Source organism: Octodon degus, unplaced genomic scaffold, assembly GCF_000260255.1.
Source record: "Octodon degus isolate 3935 unplaced genomic scaffold, OctDeg1.0 scaffold00083, whole genome shotgun sequence".
Classification (NCBI taxonomy): Eukaryota; Metazoa; Chordata; class Mammalia; order Rodentia; family Octodontidae; genus Octodon; species Octodon degus.
Genome location: NW_004524659.1, coordinates 6,512,028 through 6,528,687, shown reverse-complemented (window position 1 = coordinate 6,528,687; position 16,660 = coordinate 6,512,028). Strand labels below are relative to the sequence as shown.

Below are 16,660 nucleotides of genomic sequence, written 5' to 3'. Positions count from 1 at the left end.
TGCAGGACTTTCCTGGCTCCAGAGGTCACTGGGCAGACTGCAGAGAGGCTGCCAAAGCAAACCAACCCCCGTGACTTGTAGAAAAGCAGCTGGGGGAGGGAGCTGGGGGTGGCATGAGTGGGGCAATGCCGGCCTGGGCTAGGCTGGGCTGGGGACAGGGGAAGGGACAGAGGCGACAGGGGTTAGTGGAGGAAGAGGACTAGGGAGAGGCCCAGGGCTGTAGGTGAGATTGGCAGTGGGTGGGGACTGGGGCCTGGCAGGGGCAAGGAAAGTACTGAGCCCAGTGGGCTGGGGCAGCAGTCCCTGCCAGGGCGGCCCCCATCCTCCAGTCCCCTAGGCACCCCTGGCCCACTCCCATGGACTGAGCCCCTCCGCGGTCTCCTCCCAGACTGGTGGCTGGGCCTGCCTGGTCCAACCCCTGCCAGCCCAGCCCACCAGCCAGGTGGCCTCTGGCGCTGCCAATCCTGTGCTCCAGCCCCTCCCCGCCCCTTCCCCCGCCTCCTGCCCAGCCCCCTCCTCCTCAGGTGAGGCAGCCCGGCCTAGCAGGCCCCACGCCACCGCTGCCACCCGCTGCTCTGCCTCCCAGTTCGCCCTCTGCTGCAGGGCCACCATGCTTCTGCCAAGGCCTGGAGATTGAGCCCTAAACCGGCACCATCTCAAGGCCCTGCCCTCACTGGCCGGACCCCAGGGTAAGGACCAAAGCCCTCGGACTCACAGTTCGAGTCCAGAGGACGGGGTTTGCTTGCTCCCCACCCCACCTGACGCCCACCTCCCAATACAGGGGCCCTAGGAGTGGGCTATCTGACCTCTCCCCAAGGGTCTAGGAGTTCCGACCCACTCTCCTTGCAGACTCAGAGATTGGAGCCAGGGGTCCAGGCCCTAGGCCCATCTTCCCTCATGCTGAGGAGTCCTGGCCCCCACATTCCTCCTCCGGGCGCTCAGTCCTCTTTTCCCCTAGCCCCGGTGGTGGCTCCAGTCCTTGGCTACCTCCAACCCAGGTTCAAACCTGGAGGTCTTCAGGTCTGCAAATCCAGTTGTCCATCTGGCACTGGGCAGACACTGACCCCACCCTTGAACCCAGCCTCGTCTGTACCCGTGATCATGGCATGCTCTGGCCAGAGCCCAGTCCCTCCAGCCTCCCTGGATGGACGCCTGGGACTGGGGGTGCAGGCCTGGGCTGGGCTCCCCGAGTCCTGCCTCCCTGTTCATCTCCCCATAGGTCCCGCCCCGGCCAGGAGGTCAGCCGGGGAATCATTAACAAGAGGCTGTGACATGGCTGAGAAAGAGGGTGAGTGCCCCTTTACCTGAGCCCCAACTTTGGCCCTGCCTAGTGCCCTTCCTGCTGTATTCTGTCCTATACCCTCCACCCCATGGAGCCCCCTGATTCTAGGCACCCCTTGCGGAACCACTGCACCCCTCTGAGGCCTCTTGCACCTGATTAAATATTAACCAAATTTGCTGTGGGGCTCTGCCATCACTTGCCTTCCTGCCACCCTGTATAACCTCTTTGGCATCCTGCCTCAGTTTCCCCTCATTGCCCTCTCAGTGATTTTTTAGCTAACCCTGGACCTACATCCTCTGCTTGAGGCTGGGGTGGAGACACTGCTGTGGTTGTCATGGTTTAAGGACACGGCCCCTGCACTCAAACACACAGGCCTACGCTTGCCTCTGCTTGTGCTCCTTTTGTTGCTGCATGGTCCCATGCTGGTGACATTCTTTCTGTGGGCTTCAGTTTCCCAGGGGTGGGGTACAGGTCCTCATTCTCCTTCTGTGAGGTTGTTGGGGACATGGGGCTAATGACATAAACTGCATCTGTTATTGTTGGGGGGCCCAGGACTCCCACCAAACCCAGACATTCCCGATTCTGTCACAAAGAGCAGAGGAAGGACTTTGGACTCAGCCCCGAGGGATGGAGAGGGCAGAGATGGTGCCACCAAAGCCACAGCAGGAATGATGGAGATGAGCCATGCCGGGTAGTGGCTGGCACCCTAGGCCCAGAGTGGCGCAGACTGCAGGCAGCCTGCCTACCGTTTTCTCTCTTCCACAGTTGGGGACCAGCTGGAGAAGCTCTGTTCAGGGCAGCCTTTCTCTTTCAGCCTCCCTCAGCTGGGCTTGACTCCCTCTCTTCCCGGAGCCACAAGACCTGACTTCAGTCTCAGGCATTAGCACGTTCTAGCTGTGTAGCCCTGGGCAAACAGCTAACCTTCTCTGAGCTTCATTTTCCTCAGCAAAATGGAGATGGTAGTAGGATAGACCTCGCAGCCTGAGAGGAGGAAGCCCTGAATGTGTTGGAGGAAATGACTTTGGTTCTCTGGCCTCTCTGGCTCTCAGTTCTGGTGCAAATAGCAACTCGGGCTCCAACCATGCAGCTGTGGTGCAGAGCGAACGTGGGCTCTCAGTCACTCAAGAGAAGGTGCCACCCTCGGACGAGCAGGTTGAAGCAGAGCTGGGCTCCTTTGTCACAGTTTCTTTTCTGGGGCTCACTGAAGCGAGGTGCCAGGGTTGGGCCTATGGGTCAACAACTCAGGGAAGAAAAGCAGAAAATACTGGGATGGACAGAGATGGGTCTAGCTACCAAGGGAGAGAGTTGGAGGGGCTCCCGCATATTCCCAGAAGCTTAGGGTACAGCAGTCACATCTGGATGCAGGTGTTGATGGTTTTGATGCTGCACAGCTTTCTGGGTGACGAGCTGGTGGCTCCACCTATTTGGGCCGCCTTTCCTCATTCACACCTGTAGACAATAACCATCCCTTCCTAATTAACAACAGCAAGGATGTAAGGACAGTGCAGGACAGGACAGGGTTATGGAAGCACTGAGTGGGTGAGGGGTCCTGAGAGCCATGACTCTATCCGTGACCACCACTACCGTTGTTAAAGTGTCCCCCAAAGATTGCAGTACTGTGGGCTTTGGAGTTGAGGAGGAGCCTCAAAGGATGGCAGGGGACAGTGGGCCAAGCCAGTCAGAGGCAGGGCATGGCTGCAAGTTGGGGCGCAAGATGCCCGTGTGCAGGGCACACAGATAGTGCTGGTGTGTGTGGGGGTGGGGGTGGAAATGGCGCTGGGAGGGCCTCAGGTTGCCCCAGCTGTTGGACTAGATTCTACTGGCACTAAGGTGAGGGGCAGGAGATTCCTAGGTGGAGCTGGGTCTCTCCACAAGGCGGTGCTAGTAGTTATTCTTTGTTTTTCTTTTCTAAGCGGGATTTTTCAAGTACTCTGGTTGCTCTTTGGAAGCTCCGTTGGGTGTCTGAAAATAGCCCGTGGCTGTCTCAGAATCCAACGAGACATGTTTCACCCTTGAATCTCTAAAGGCCGCGCTTATATCCGACAAGGCTGGGGATGCAGGAATGAGGGCTTTAGACTCCATCCTGGGATTCACGGGGCGCTGTAGATGTGAGTTGGGTTTGGTATTTAGCTAAGTTTTCCCAGCTCCCTATTGCTCCAGAGGGGGGAGGGAGCTCAGCGGTCAGATGGGGCTGTTCCCAGGTGCACAGGAGAGTCACCCTGAAGGCCTGATGGGCTGGAACCTGCCAGCCTGTATGGGAGCAAAGCATCCTGGGGACAAGGGCCTCTAAGCCAGGACCTGTGAGGGAGAGCAGATGTGCAGCTGGGCGTGGTGCTGCATGACTGTAATCTAGTTACTTGGGGGGCTGAGGTTGGGTGATCGCAACTCTGAGCCCAGCCCGGGCAACTTAGCAAGACCCTATCTCAAAATCAAATAAAGAAGGGCTGGGAATGTAGCTCAGAGCTACATGGGTTCAGTGGCCAGTAGGAGAAACAAAAGCTAGATTGTTGCAGACGTGGAGGCCAGGATGGGATGTGGTGGGTGGGAAGGGCCTAGGAGGGTCGAGAGGAAGCAGTCTCCGTGGGACAGTCCAGACCTGGGGATAGAGGGGAAGCAACAGCCTACAGAGGAAGAGGGAGGGAGGAAGGGGAAGAGGCCACCTACCTACCTCAGGAATTCCAGATTTTGGGGTGGGGGTGGAGAGTTCGATTGCAGAGCTGGCTTCTCAGAGGAGCAATAGGAAAATGAGGAGTGTGTGGTGTCCCAGAAGTCCAAAGAGGAGAGACTGTCACCCAGGAAGGGTTATTTATGAGGAAGACCATATTCAGACACAGTGATACATCCCTGTAATTTCAGCACTCTGGGAGGCTGAGGCAGGAGGATCACAAGTTGGAGCCTAGCTCAGATGATTTAGTGACTTAGTAAAACATTTGAAAAAGGACTGGGGGTGTAGTTTATTTTTTTTTAATTTATTTATTTATTTATTTATTTTGTGTGTGTGTGGCCAACTCAGCCCACCAGGGGGCGGGGCTGGCTGGCATGAGGTGCTGGAGGATTGAACCTTAGTCCCTGTGCTTTGCTTGGCTTAGTTTGTTCTAAGTAGGTGCTTTAGACCACTGAGCCATCTCACCAGCCCCCAGGGGGTGTAGTTTAGTGGGAGAGTCTGGGAGGGTGGAGACCTGGAATCATCAGCTGAGTGAATTTTGAGAGACAAGGAGTTACAGGTGTTACCTCTGCAGGTACAGCTACATGGGGGGAGAAAACCGTCCTATGAGAAGATGTGGGCCAGCTGGGGATTGCCAGAGACATGAGGAGCTGAGAGTCTCAGAGCGAAGGAGGGAGCAGGGAGCCCCGGGCTCATGGAGGACAGAGTTGAAGCGCAAGGGCGCTTTCTGTTCCAACAGAGACACAGAGATGTGTCTCACACTGGAGTAATCGGGAGAGGTGAGTCCTGGCTCACCAGAGGCACCTGTTTTGGAGGTGCCCAAAGTCCTCTGAGCCAGAGAGCAAAGAAGGAAGCACTTCCCTGTCACCCTAGGCTGGCCCTGTAGGCTGGTCCTGCATAGCCCAGGCAGGCAGATCTGCGGACAGAGGAGATGGCTCTGTGGCCCAAGGAGGCCAGATCCTCTCCCAAATGGGGAAGGCAGGTGGGGGCAGAGCTGAGGGGCAGACTGAGACAGCAGGGGTGGGTGAGGCTGGCCCAGCCCTCTGGGGACTTTTTGCGTGATGGAGTGTTTCCTCATTCCTTGATGGGAGCTGCTAGGCTCTCAGATTCTTAAGTCACCCCAACAGCAGTGGCTGTCCCTGCAGGATCCTGGACCGCACCCTGCTCTGTTCCGGGTACTGGCCTGGTACCGTGCCCATAGTTATACCACCATGGGCGTAGATGGAGGGCTGGGTGTGCTTTGCCACAGCGGAGCCCAGGCCAGGGGCAGCGGAAGTTCTGAGTTGCCTTTTCTCTCTGGTTCCTTCTCAGTCCTGAGGGGAGGAGCTGGCACGTAACCGCCAGGACTATTCTTCCCGGCTGCTGCTTCTCACCAGCCCAGCCTTGATTCCTACTTCCATGCCCAGGTCCATGCCACCTAGCCACCACTCTGCCCCTGCAGCCCACTGACAGGATGTGCCCTTTCCTGCCCTACGGCCTTGGTCCGGGCTCTCCCTTCTGTCTTCAGTGCTCTTCCTTGAAATGTCAGTGTTCTGTGCTTAGCTCAAAAGTCTGTCCTGGGGCCAGGGAGATGGCTCAGTAGAATAAGTGTTTGCCTGGCAAGCTCAAGGGCCTGAATTCAATCCCTGGTTCTGGGGGAAAAAAAAAAGTCAGTCCTGATCCCTCAGAAGCCCAGCTGCTGTCCCAGCCTCCCTCACTGCATAGCCTCCACCACAACTTGGAAACAACTGTCTCTCCTTTTCTTTTGATGTCCTCTCCTCCCTGTTCATGCTCCCATGTGTGAGCCTCACAAGAGCTTCTCCATCTTGTTTTGGGGTCTGTTCCCAGAGCCTAAAGTGACTCCAGGGACATGGCAGATGCTCAATAGGACATTGAAAGAATAAAGCTCCATTTTACTGATGGGAATATTGAGGTTCAGAGAGGCAAAAGGAGTTGCCCAGGACTGCACAGCTATAGTGATTATAATGCATTTACTGAGCACTTGCTCTCCCTCAGACACAATGACACTGTGATAGGGGTTAGGCTCTGTAGTTATCTGCTCTGTACCCAGCACTGAATCTGCCCAGGATTCAGGACTCAGCCCAAGTCCCATGGAGATGTGACACCACCTCTGGGAGCCATGGGGACAGTGAGCATCAGTGTGGGGCTGAGATGAGGACCCAGTAGCCTGTGTTCTTGCACATTATAACCATCACTAAGAGTTTGGTTGTTATTATTTATTTATTTATTTTTGTGGATCCGGGGATTGAACTCAGGCCCTTGTGCTTGCCAGGGAAGCGCTTATTCTACTGAGCCATCTCCCTGGCCCCTGGTTGTTATTATTTAAAAGAACTTTAAAATGCTATTTTTAGAAGTAAGTGCTAGGTGGATACCCATTTAACAGATGAAGAAGCTGAGGCTCCCAGAGGTGATGTTACCTGCTGAGATGCCAGCCAGGAATGGATAAGGCCAGTATTATAAAGTAAGGCTGAGGGCTGGCCAAACAGCTGAGTGGATTAAAGTACTTGTAAGCAGGTGCTGGGGATGGGGGTTTGATTCCCAGGCTTGCCGAGAAGGCCCCGCCCCCGGGGCCCACTGAGATGGCGATTGAGACTGACTGGGTGTGTTGGTGTGCGTGCCTGTAATCCCAAGAAGGGTGTAATCTCTTGGAAGGGTGTAAACAGGAGGATCACTATGACAAGTCTGATCTAGTAGTGAGAGCAAAGGGAGCTGCCAAGAGGGAAAAGATTAGGGGTTACAGATCCTGAAAGCTTCAAGACAAGTTAGCAAAATGGAGAGGCCCAAGAACAGAGGCAGAAAGTGCAGCACAGTGTCACCTGGGGACAGTGAGGCTGTAAGAGCCAGGAAAGCACCAGGCTGGAGGCGAGCAGGGAGGCAAGGGGCCCAACCGTGTCTCCTTCCTGGCCAGAGCCTTCTGGGAGACAGACACTTGGCCTGCCACAGGGTGGGGGAGGAACAGCCCTACCAACCTGTCAGCCCTGGGGAAGCAGGACCCTGGGGTTCAGCAGGATAATTTAGGCCTGGGGGTGGGGCATGAATGGCCCAGTGCCTGGACCCTGGAGCAATGACAGACCGGGCAGTGGCCCCAGCATGGTGTCTGTTGCAGGTGGCCGGACTGTGACATGCTCCGGACCCAAGGTGGCAGCTCTCATTGTGGGGACCCTGCTACTGCTGACGGGCATCGGGGTGGCATCCTGGGCCATTGGTGAGAGTGGTTGGCCCCTGTGCCTCTAACTTCCCCCACCTGTGACCCCAGCCTCCTGCTCACCTCTACCTTCTCTGCAGTGACTGTCCTACTCAGGAGTGACCAGGAGCCACTGTACCCAGGTGAGCACTGCAGGCGGGGACCCCCTGAGGAGCCTGGAGGAAACCTGCCTGTGGGGGGAGCTGTGCAAAGAATATTTTTGAATGAATGTGCATGAACCTCTGAAATGCAGTAAGAATGCGTTGGTATAGAGGGCCTGCTGCGTCCCAGGCACAAGTCTAATAAGCACTGTGAATGTCGAACCCAGTGGTTTTCAGGCTCCCAGCAGGTTACCCATTAGTGCCCCATGAAATTAAATGAGGGAGTTGAAAGCTCTAATTTTTTTGAAAGTATGAAATAGATTAGGTTAGAAAGTATCCGAGTACATGTCTCCCAGGAAGAATTTTGTTACTGCTTTGTTTTGGGTTTATGCATTTGTGTACATGGAATTTCATGGCTTCTTCCCAGCAGCTCTGAAGGTGGGACTGTTACTATCATCATTTTACAGGGAAAGCAGGTTCAGTAATGCAGTGGTTTGCCCCAGATCGCAGACCTGTGGACTACATCATGATGTACAAATTGTTGTTGGGTTGTTTTTTTTGTTTTTTTTTTGTTTGTTTGTTTGTTTGTTTTTGAGACAGGGTCTCACTATGCAGTTTGGGCTGGCCTTGTGCTGACTTTTGTAGTCCCCAGGCTGGTCTTGAACTCTCAGAGATCCTCCTGGCTCAACCTCCTGAGTGCTGGGATTACAGGTGTGCACCACTACGCCTGGTTCTGGGGCCGCACGGTGGGCACCTGAATGGCATGTGGGACTGAGGATGGAACTCGGGTCCTAGTGCTTGCCACATAGATGCTTATGCCTCTGAGCTATCTCTCAGGCCCCTACGAATATATTTTGTTCCATAGGCCATGGTACAGTATGAATTCAGCAGACCATTCTAGCTCTTGTAGGAGGTAGCCACTGCTATTTGCTCATTCTATGAATGTGGAAGGCGAGGACCAGAGAAGACACATGGCTGGTTAATGATGGGGCCAGGAGTAGCTCTTAGACACAGGCCTGTGCTCGATAGTCTACAGGAGGAAGGGAATGAATGGGCACACAGATAAAAGGCACAAACTCATTGTGGGATGAATGAATGAATCTTCCCAGATGCCAACTCCACGATGCCATTGTATGACCCAGAGGCGCAGAAAGAAAAGGGGAATGGAGGGGTAGGGTGTATTTTCCACATCCCTGAACATCCTCTAATCCTATAAATGATGCAGCTCACATTACAAGAAGAAGTGAGAATCCAGACAGGAAAAGCCAGCACCAACATTTACCATCCTCGCTGGCACTATGGTGGCATTTACCTGTGCCATGCACAGCCTTGGGGCTTAATGGGATCCATTCAGTCAGTCCTCAGAGTAGCTTATTTTCAGGTGGGGAAAGTGAGGCACACAAAGGCCCAGGGGGGAGGGGAAAGGCCAAGGGCCTGTGCCCAGGTCATGGAGTTATGTGGCAGGACTGGGACTTGCCCCCCACAGCTGGGGTGATTACTAGGCTCAACCCCTTTGCTATTGTTTATCCCAAAACTGCTGGATTAATTGCCAGAGTGAAGTGTAACATGCACTGGGCACTGTTTGCAGGTTTGTCTAGCAGGCCTGTGAGCTGCTGTTCACATCCCAGTTTTTGGATGGGGGAAACTAAGGCCCAATGGAGTGAACTGCCGTACTCAAGACCACGTGATGGATAAATGGCAGAGCAGTGAGAGCAGGCCCTGCAGACACCCCTCCATGGCTCCCCAGGAAACCCCAACAGTCTGCCACTTCCCTGTGGTCTTGGGTCCTGTTTGGGGCACTGGCAGGGCTCCAATCCCAAGCTTCCTCTCATTCACCCATTCCTCTCATTCATGCCCGCTCCTCCTGTCCCCACTTGCACCAAAGCCCCGACTCCCCTGCTCACACCTAGAACAGTCTCACCTCTGCACGGCCACTTCTAAGCTCAGAGCCTCACACCAGCCCCCACCTGAGGGAAGCCTCAGTTTCCTCATCCAGGAGATGGGGTGAGAAGAATCAGGGAGCAGGAAGAGACAGCTGTCCTAGTTGTCCGTGCAGGGTGTGGCTCTTGGCCAACTCCACTGACTTCACACAGGTTCTCCTGCTCCACGTTCAGTCCTCAGGAGCCAGGCATTCCCAGAAGCCCCCACACCTCTTTGTCCTGTCACCACATGGCCATCCTGCTGCCCCAAGCAAACCCTACCTTACATGCATGGTTAATCATTTACTGCAAATACCCTTCAGAAGGGCTGGGACATTTTGTTTACTGCCTGACCAGTACCTGGCACATAGTGGGCACCAGGGCAATGTTTGATTGATGAATCCATGCACAGTCACTGAGAGGCACCGACTTGTCCTGGGGCTCCAGCTGCAATCACCTGGCTAAGCCTCAGATGCAGTGTGGCTGGTGCCAGGCCCTTGCCCTCCGCTAGTACTTAAGTGTTTCCCACATACTGGGAAATTATGAAACAAACAAACAAACAAACAAAAATCAACCCCCTCAACTATATTCCCAGATTGTTTTTCTGAGATTATCACACTTCTAAATATATCAGGCAGTTTGGTAAGCATACCAGGTGACCCAGAACATACTTTTTGCATTGCTTAAAATAATATAAATGAGAATGAAGGACTTAAGAAGTGAGAAACAGCGGCATAGAATGCAGCTTTAAAAATAATCAGAGGAAGCATTTGATGTTTCCACCCCCTCTCCCACCTCCTACACCTCCCCTAACACGCTTATCTATAAATCACATTGTCTTCCTCAAACCCCCCTTTTTTTTTTTTTTTTTTTTTTTTGGTACTGGGAATCGAACTCATGACCTTGCACCTGCCAGGCAGTAATGTTCTACTTTTGCTGGAAGTTTGGGCAAGTAGTTCAGAGTCATTTCAAAGTAAGACTTTGTGCCTATCTTGGTGATGTACACCTGTAATCCCAGCATGCTGAGAGACTGAGACAGGAGGATTATAAATTTGAGCCCAGCCTGAACAATTTAGCAGATTAAGGAGCCTCTGTCTCACAATTAAAAATAAAGACTGAGGGGCCGGGGAGATGGCTCAATAGAATAAGTGCTTCCCTGGCAAGCACAAGGGCCTGAGTTCAATCCCCGGTTCCACCAAAAATAAAAAAATAAAAATAAATAAAGGCTGAGGATGTAGCTCGTTGCAAAGGTCCTGGATTCAGTCCCCAGCATCACACAAACAAGTTTGTCAAGTAAAAAATAAAGTGAAGATTTACTGCCCCTGAGTTGTTGTCCTAAAACCTGTCTTTTCCTGGAGCTCAGGAAGTGGCAGGCACCATCCAGCTAAGGTGCCACCCCTGTGTCACCCTGGAGCAGGAGGCTTTCAGATGCACGAGCACATTCAGGGCAGGGATGGGAGAAAGTCTGTGAGACCCACAGAAGGAGCAGAGTGTGAAGGTTGGCAGGTCTGGGTTCAAATCCTGGTTTTTCCAGGATTAACTGTGTGTTTCTGGGTAAGTAGATACCGCCAAGCCTCAGTTTTTTAATCTGTGAAATGGACATACACATGATTCAGGGTTGTGTTCCTTAGGCCTGGTTTTAAATACCCGTCTCTCTGCTTCTCACCTTCTTGGTGATGTTGAGCAAGTCTCACCTCTCCATCGCTCCAAACTGCAGCCTTTATACGTGGACAAGGGGAGGGGATCTCTGTGGTCCCGGGGGTGAGGCAAGGTCTTGGTTACTGGTGGGGTAGGGAGAGCCTGAAGGATTGTCCCAGGTAGGCAGTAGGTGCCAAGCAGGACTGAGTGCTCCTGGAAAATCTTGCCTCTCCTGGTCCAGACCTGCAGGGCTGCCAAGGGGACTCAGCTTTCATGTGGCCCTGTCAGGTGCCTCCTAGCAGGATGCAGAAGTATGTTGTCACCAGACCTGGTGTTCCAGAAGGTGGCCTGAGGACACAGCCATGCTGGGTGATCCTGAGGGGAGGACAAAGAGGCCATAGTGGGCCTCCCAGACCAGCTCCTTCCACCTTGCCCATCTCTGCTAGCGGCAGTTCCGTCCTGGTAGGGGCTCAGACCAAAGCCCTTGACCCCTCTCCTCTGTTCCTGCACATTCACATATGAGTCTAACCTCTTAGCAGCTCCTGCCTGGAAGCTCCACCTGCAAAATCTGCCTGGAATTCAGCTCCTCTCCCCGCGCCACCCACTATAATGTGCAGCCTGCCTCCCCTCTGACCTGGACATTTCGAGGCCTTGAACCTAATCTTTCGCTCACCCCTGTCCCAATCTGTCCCCACCTGAAGCTGAGAGCCTGTGCACACCAGCTGGCAGACAGGTTCAAGGTCGCTGCCTTGCGTCTCCTCCTCCCCTCCCCTTTGCTTGTCCCCCTGCTCCTGCTCCTTGCTGTCCCCTCCACACATCCCAGCCTTGGGATCCCTGCATTTGCAGCTCCTTGGCCTCCTTTGCTGTCCCCAAATGTACCATGTGCCTTTCTCACCTCCTTCCTGTCTTTGCTCATTTGCCACCTTCTTGGAGCAGCCTTCCCTGCCCGCATGCTGAGAAGCGCCACCTCGGCCCACACCCGCTCTGCCCTCTGCCAAGCTTCTCTGTCTCCGTGGCCTCTCCTTCTCCTGTGACACTTGGCATATTGTAGTTCCATGTCCAGTTTGTTATCCACCTTCCCTACTGGGCTTTGAGCTCCACAGGGCGGGGTTTTATCTGATTTGTTCATTGCTCTGGCGATTGGTTCACAGCCTAAAATAGAGCCTGGCACTCAGCAAGTGCTTGGTAAATATAAAGAAAAGCGCCTTAGAGCTTTGACCTGACTCAGGTAGTACCAGGATTGCTTCAGCTGTGTGGAGGGGGGCAGGCTGATGGGCCCTCTGGGGACATCAATGCTCAAGCAGGCTGTCCCCATCCTGCCCCAGATGTGAACAACTGTTGAGACCTTTCCAGCCTTCCTCGTAGCCCAGCCTGCCTCACGGCACTGTTGCTAGTGTGTTGGTCAAGTGACTGTAATTACTGTCTGTCTATCCACTGCCCGGACTTCCTCCTGGTGACGGCACGGCCCCCGCTCTCTTGGTCGTCCTGTGTTCTCAGTGTCACACAGTAGGTCCAGCTAATGCCCATTGAGTGAATGGATGAATATTAATTACACCATCTGCTTGGAGAGTTATGCACATTACCATTCAGGGCCCTGAGAAATCCTACAGAAAAGACAGCCATTTTTGTAATTTTTTTTTTTGAAATGACCATAAGATAGTTATTGAGACATTTTGGTAATCTGATTTTAGTGAAGGGTCTGACAGCTGTAAAAGACAAAAGGGAAACTAAATTGGCTAAACAGAAGGGGAGATCGTTATCTTGCTTGATTCTGAGGGGTTCTTCCAGCCTGGCTGTACCACTGTAGACCCAGCACTCGGGGAGCCTGGGGCCAGAGGACTGCGAGGTAAAGTCCGGCTTGGGCAAGTTTAGTGAGTCATCAAGACTGTTTCAAAATAAATAAAAAATTTAAAAGACTGGAGATGTAGGTCATTCAAAAAGGTTTGAGTTCAACCCCCAGTACCCTCCCCCAAAAAATTATCAGAAATCTTAGGGGGCCGGGGAGATAGCTCAGTAGAATAAGTGCTTCCCTGGCAAGTGCAAGGACCTGAGTTCAATCCCCAGTTCCACCAAAAAAAAAAAAAAAAAAAAAAAAATCTCAGATTTCTTCCAAGTGAGCCGTCTTTCCCCGCAAGGGGGCAGCAGTGGACCTCAGCAGCGGCAGTGTCCCCTGCCATTCCCCCTTGGAAGTTGGCTGGGTACTATTTCCCTTTCCCAAATGTCTAAGTCAAGTTCCAAAAACCAGCTTAGTTAGGAGTCCCTGCAGAAAGAGAAGACGCTGCGCCACCGGTGTGGCCCGGGTCTCATTCCTTCCTAACACCACACAGGCGGGGGTGGCGCGCTCTGGGGTGGCCCAGGGAGGGGATCAGCGCCTGGCCCAGAGACCCAGGCGCCCCTCCCTGTCCCTCACAGTGCAGGTCAGCCCTGTGGACGCACGGCTCACCGTGTTCGACAAGACGGAGGGGACGTGGCGGCTGCTGTGCTCCTCGCGTTCCAACGCCAGAGTGGCCGCTCTCAGCTGCGAGGAGATGGGCTTCCTCAGGTACCTGGGCGCTCCTTGGTGGGAGCAGGGGGTTGCGGGCGAGGGGCGTGGGAGCAGGCCTGACCCCTGCCCCGTCCAGGGCTATGGCCCACTCAGAGCTGGACGTGCGGACAGCAGGCACCAACGGCACGTCGGGCTTCTTCTGCGTGGATGAGGGCAGGTTGCCCAATGCCAGGAGGCTGCTGGAGGTCATCTACGTGTGGTGAGCAGCAGCGATGGGCGGGGTGCCCCAGCCCCAGCCCCAGCCCCAGCCCCCACACCTGCACTCCTTTCTGTGTGGTCTGTCCTGACCGGTCTCCACATTTTCATCTCTCTGTGTCTCCATCCCTGTCTGTCTCACAGTGACTGTCCCAGAGGCCGTTTTTTGGCTACTATCTGCCAAGGTGAGATCCTTAACCGGCTCCTTCAGATGCCTGGGGAAACTGGACCTTCCCACTCTCCTGCTGGGGGCGGGGCTGTGTCTCCATAGGTCCCCTAAGCAAGGGGCCAAGTCAACTTCAGACTCCCAGGGCAGGACTGTTTCCTCTTCCCAAGCATGGGCTGTGTCCCCCGAAACTGCCCAAGGTAGGCCATGTCCCCCTAAACCGCCTTTGGTGGAACCACATCCTCAGACTTCCCAGGCTGAGGCCATGTGCTCTTAGATCCATTGGGGCCAGGCCACGTGCTCTGGAAACTTGCATCTCTGCCCCATTCGACTGCCCTGACTGCCCTCACCCCTACAGACTGTGGCCGCAGGAAGCTGCCTGTAGACCGCATCGTGGGAGGCCAGGACACCAGCTTGGGCAGGTGGCCATGGCAAGTCAGCCTGCGCTATGACGGAGCCCACCTATGCGGAGGGTCCCTGCTCTCAGGGGACTGGGTGCTGACAGCTGCCCACTGCTTCCCAGAGTAAGTGCCTGGGTTGGGGAGGCTGTGTGACAGAGGCCAAAGGGCATGCCCAGGCAGGCCACCAACCTCCCTTTCTGTTCCCGGGCAGACGGAACCGAGTTCTGTCCCGCTGGCGAGTGTTTGCCGGAGCGGTGGCCCAGGCCTCGCCCCATGGCATGCAGCTAGGGGTGCAGGCCGTGGTCTACCATGGGGGCTATCTTCCCTTTCGGGACCCTACCAGCGAAGAGAACAGCAATGATATTGCCCTGGTCCACCTCTCCAGTCCCCTGCCCCTCACAGGTGAGTCTGGGGTTCGAGCCTTGCCTGGGGAACCACAGAGACAGAGGAGAAAGGAGAGACAGAGGCTGTGGATTAAATTTGTCATTCAGGTATCCAGGTGCCAAGGGAATGACCCTGAGGGAATGCAAACCAGACATTAACTGAAGGATAGGTGTGGTCCCTGGAAAATACTGGAAGTCTCTGAAAAAGTTAAAACTTACCATTCGATCCAACAGTTCCACTGCTGGGTGTTTGCCCAAGAGGAACGGAACACATGTCAACACAAATACTTGTATACAAATGTTTATGACAGCTCTGTTCATATCAGCCAAACATGCCAACACCTCAAATGTGCATTATCTGCAAATGGAAGAACAAATATGGTATAGTCAGACAATGGACTAACATTTGGCTGTAAAAAGGGCAGAAAGTACTGATTTGTGCTATAACATAGAAAACTGTAGGCCAATTTAGCTTCAGATTTTGGCTCTGCCATTGACTTATTAAGCTGTGGCCAAATGGCTTGGTCTTAATTCTCTCCTGGGTACAGTGATATATCAATGCCCCAACCTCCTGGGACTGGTGGGAGGTTAAAGGAAGTGGTGGGTGGGAAAACAGGAGTGCAGGGGCAGCTCTCAGTAGATGGTGGTTCTATTGTGGATGTTATAAAGGGACAGAGGCAAGGGGGCATGCTGGGGGGCAGCCGGGACAGCTGGACAGGTAGGTTTGCACCAGAAGGGCAGGCCAGCAGAGGCTGGACTGTGGTCTTTCCCACAGAGTACATCCAGCCTGTGTGCCTCCCAGCGGCTGGCCAGGCCCTGGTGGATGGCAAGATTTGTACAGTGACTGGCTGGGGCAATACACAGTACTATGGTGAGTCCTGCACACTCGCTGGGGGCCATTGTGAGGGTGGCTCTGAGCTGGGTTGGGGAAGGACAGTCCAGCTGGATGGATGGCTCTCAACTCTGGGGTGTAGGGACCCTGAGGGGTGCAGGTTGGGCACCAGGAGGGAAGGGGGTATTCCTGTTCCCCAATTTGAGCCAGTCTTGTCCACGTACTCCCAGGCCAGCAGGCTGGGGTGCTCCAGGAGGCCAGAGTCCCTATCATCAGCAATGATGTCTGCAATAGCCCTGACTTCTATGGGAACCAGATCAAGCCCAAGATGTTCTGTGCTGGCTACCCCGAGGGTGGGGTGGACGCCTGCCAGGTGAGAGACTGTGGGGCAGCCCCTAACCTTTCCATCCCGGGAACTACCTGTGTCAGGTTGGAGGGCCTCCTGGCCACCGTCTCGGGTCCCGGCCAGGCTTGCCTTTCCCTTGGCAGGGCGACAGCGGTGGTCCCTTTGTGTGTGAGGACAGCGTCTCTCGGACGCCACGTTGGCGGCTCTGTGGCATTGTGAGCTGGGGCACCGGCTGTGCCTTGGCCCAGAAGCCGGGTGTCTACACCAAAGTCAGTGACTTTCGGGAGTGGATCTTCCAAGCCATAAAGGTGAGTGGAGCCCTGAGGGGAGCTGGGTGGGAATGTGTGGTGGCAGATGCTTCTCACAAACTGACACTCTGGCCCAAAAGAGGGCACGTTAGGGAGCACCCTAGGGAGCACCTCAGGCTTCCAGGAAAGGGAGAATAGTTGTGGGACCTTGGGGGAAGCCACTGAGACCTCAAAGGCCCCCACTGTCTTTCCTCAGACTCACTCCGAAGCCAGTGGCATGGTGACCCAGCTCTGACCTGTGGCGTCTCTTCACTGCACACCTCCAGGGCCAGAGTTGATCTGGGCGGCTTTAGCCCCACATGGTAGGGTCCAGGCTGATCCTAGAATGGGACATTTTTCTTCTTGGGCCCAATTCACAGGTCCAAGCCTCCTCCAAGGTCCTTCCTGTCTTCCATAGTGGCGGGCCCACTCAGCCCGGGGACCACCCAAGCTCACCCCCCACCCCGTGTAAATATTGGTCTGCCCTCTGGGGACCCTTAGTCTGGAGACCCTTGGTCTGGGGACCCCAGGTAACAGGATGTTCTTTAAATAATAAAAATGGTTTTGATTAATGTGGCCTCGGAGTTTGTACATGTACGAAGCAAGGAGGATGTTTTTGGGAAGAGGGATTAGGGGCTGGCATAAGTCAGGCAGGAAGTGTGGTTCCCTAATCTCAATTGATTTAAGCCAAAGGATGATTCACTTAAATAAAAATG

General features: G+C 54.3%; 1 protein-coding gene across 2 annotated transcripts; it reads left to right on the top strand.

Moving 5' to 3' along the window:
- Positions 1–155: 155 nt before the first annotated feature.
- On the top strand, positions 156–16,521 carry Hpn (hepsin). 2 transcript variants are annotated; one of them, XM_004636716.2, is made up of 14 exons: positions 156–223; positions 587–689; positions 1,220–1,288; positions 7,054–7,152; positions 7,233–7,274; positions 13,202–13,331; positions 13,411–13,533; positions 13,674–13,714; positions 14,054–14,219; positions 14,308–14,498; positions 15,255–15,350; positions 15,542–15,684; positions 15,801–15,965; positions 16,162–16,521. In XM_004636716.2, the coding sequence occupies exons 3-14, from the start codon at positions 1,273–1,275 to the stop codon at positions 16,198–16,200; spliced, it is 1,251 nt and encodes a 416-aa protein (XP_004636773.1). In that variant the 5' UTR covers positions 156–223; positions 587–689; positions 1,220–1,272; the 3' UTR covers positions 16,201–16,521. The 2 variants fall into 2 exon arrangements, with proteins under 2 accessions (XP_004636773.1, XP_023577205.1); XM_023721437.1 differs by lacking the exons at positions 156–223; positions 13,411–13,533 and having other exon boundaries at positions 520–689.
- Positions 16,522–16,660: the final 139 nt, after the last annotated feature.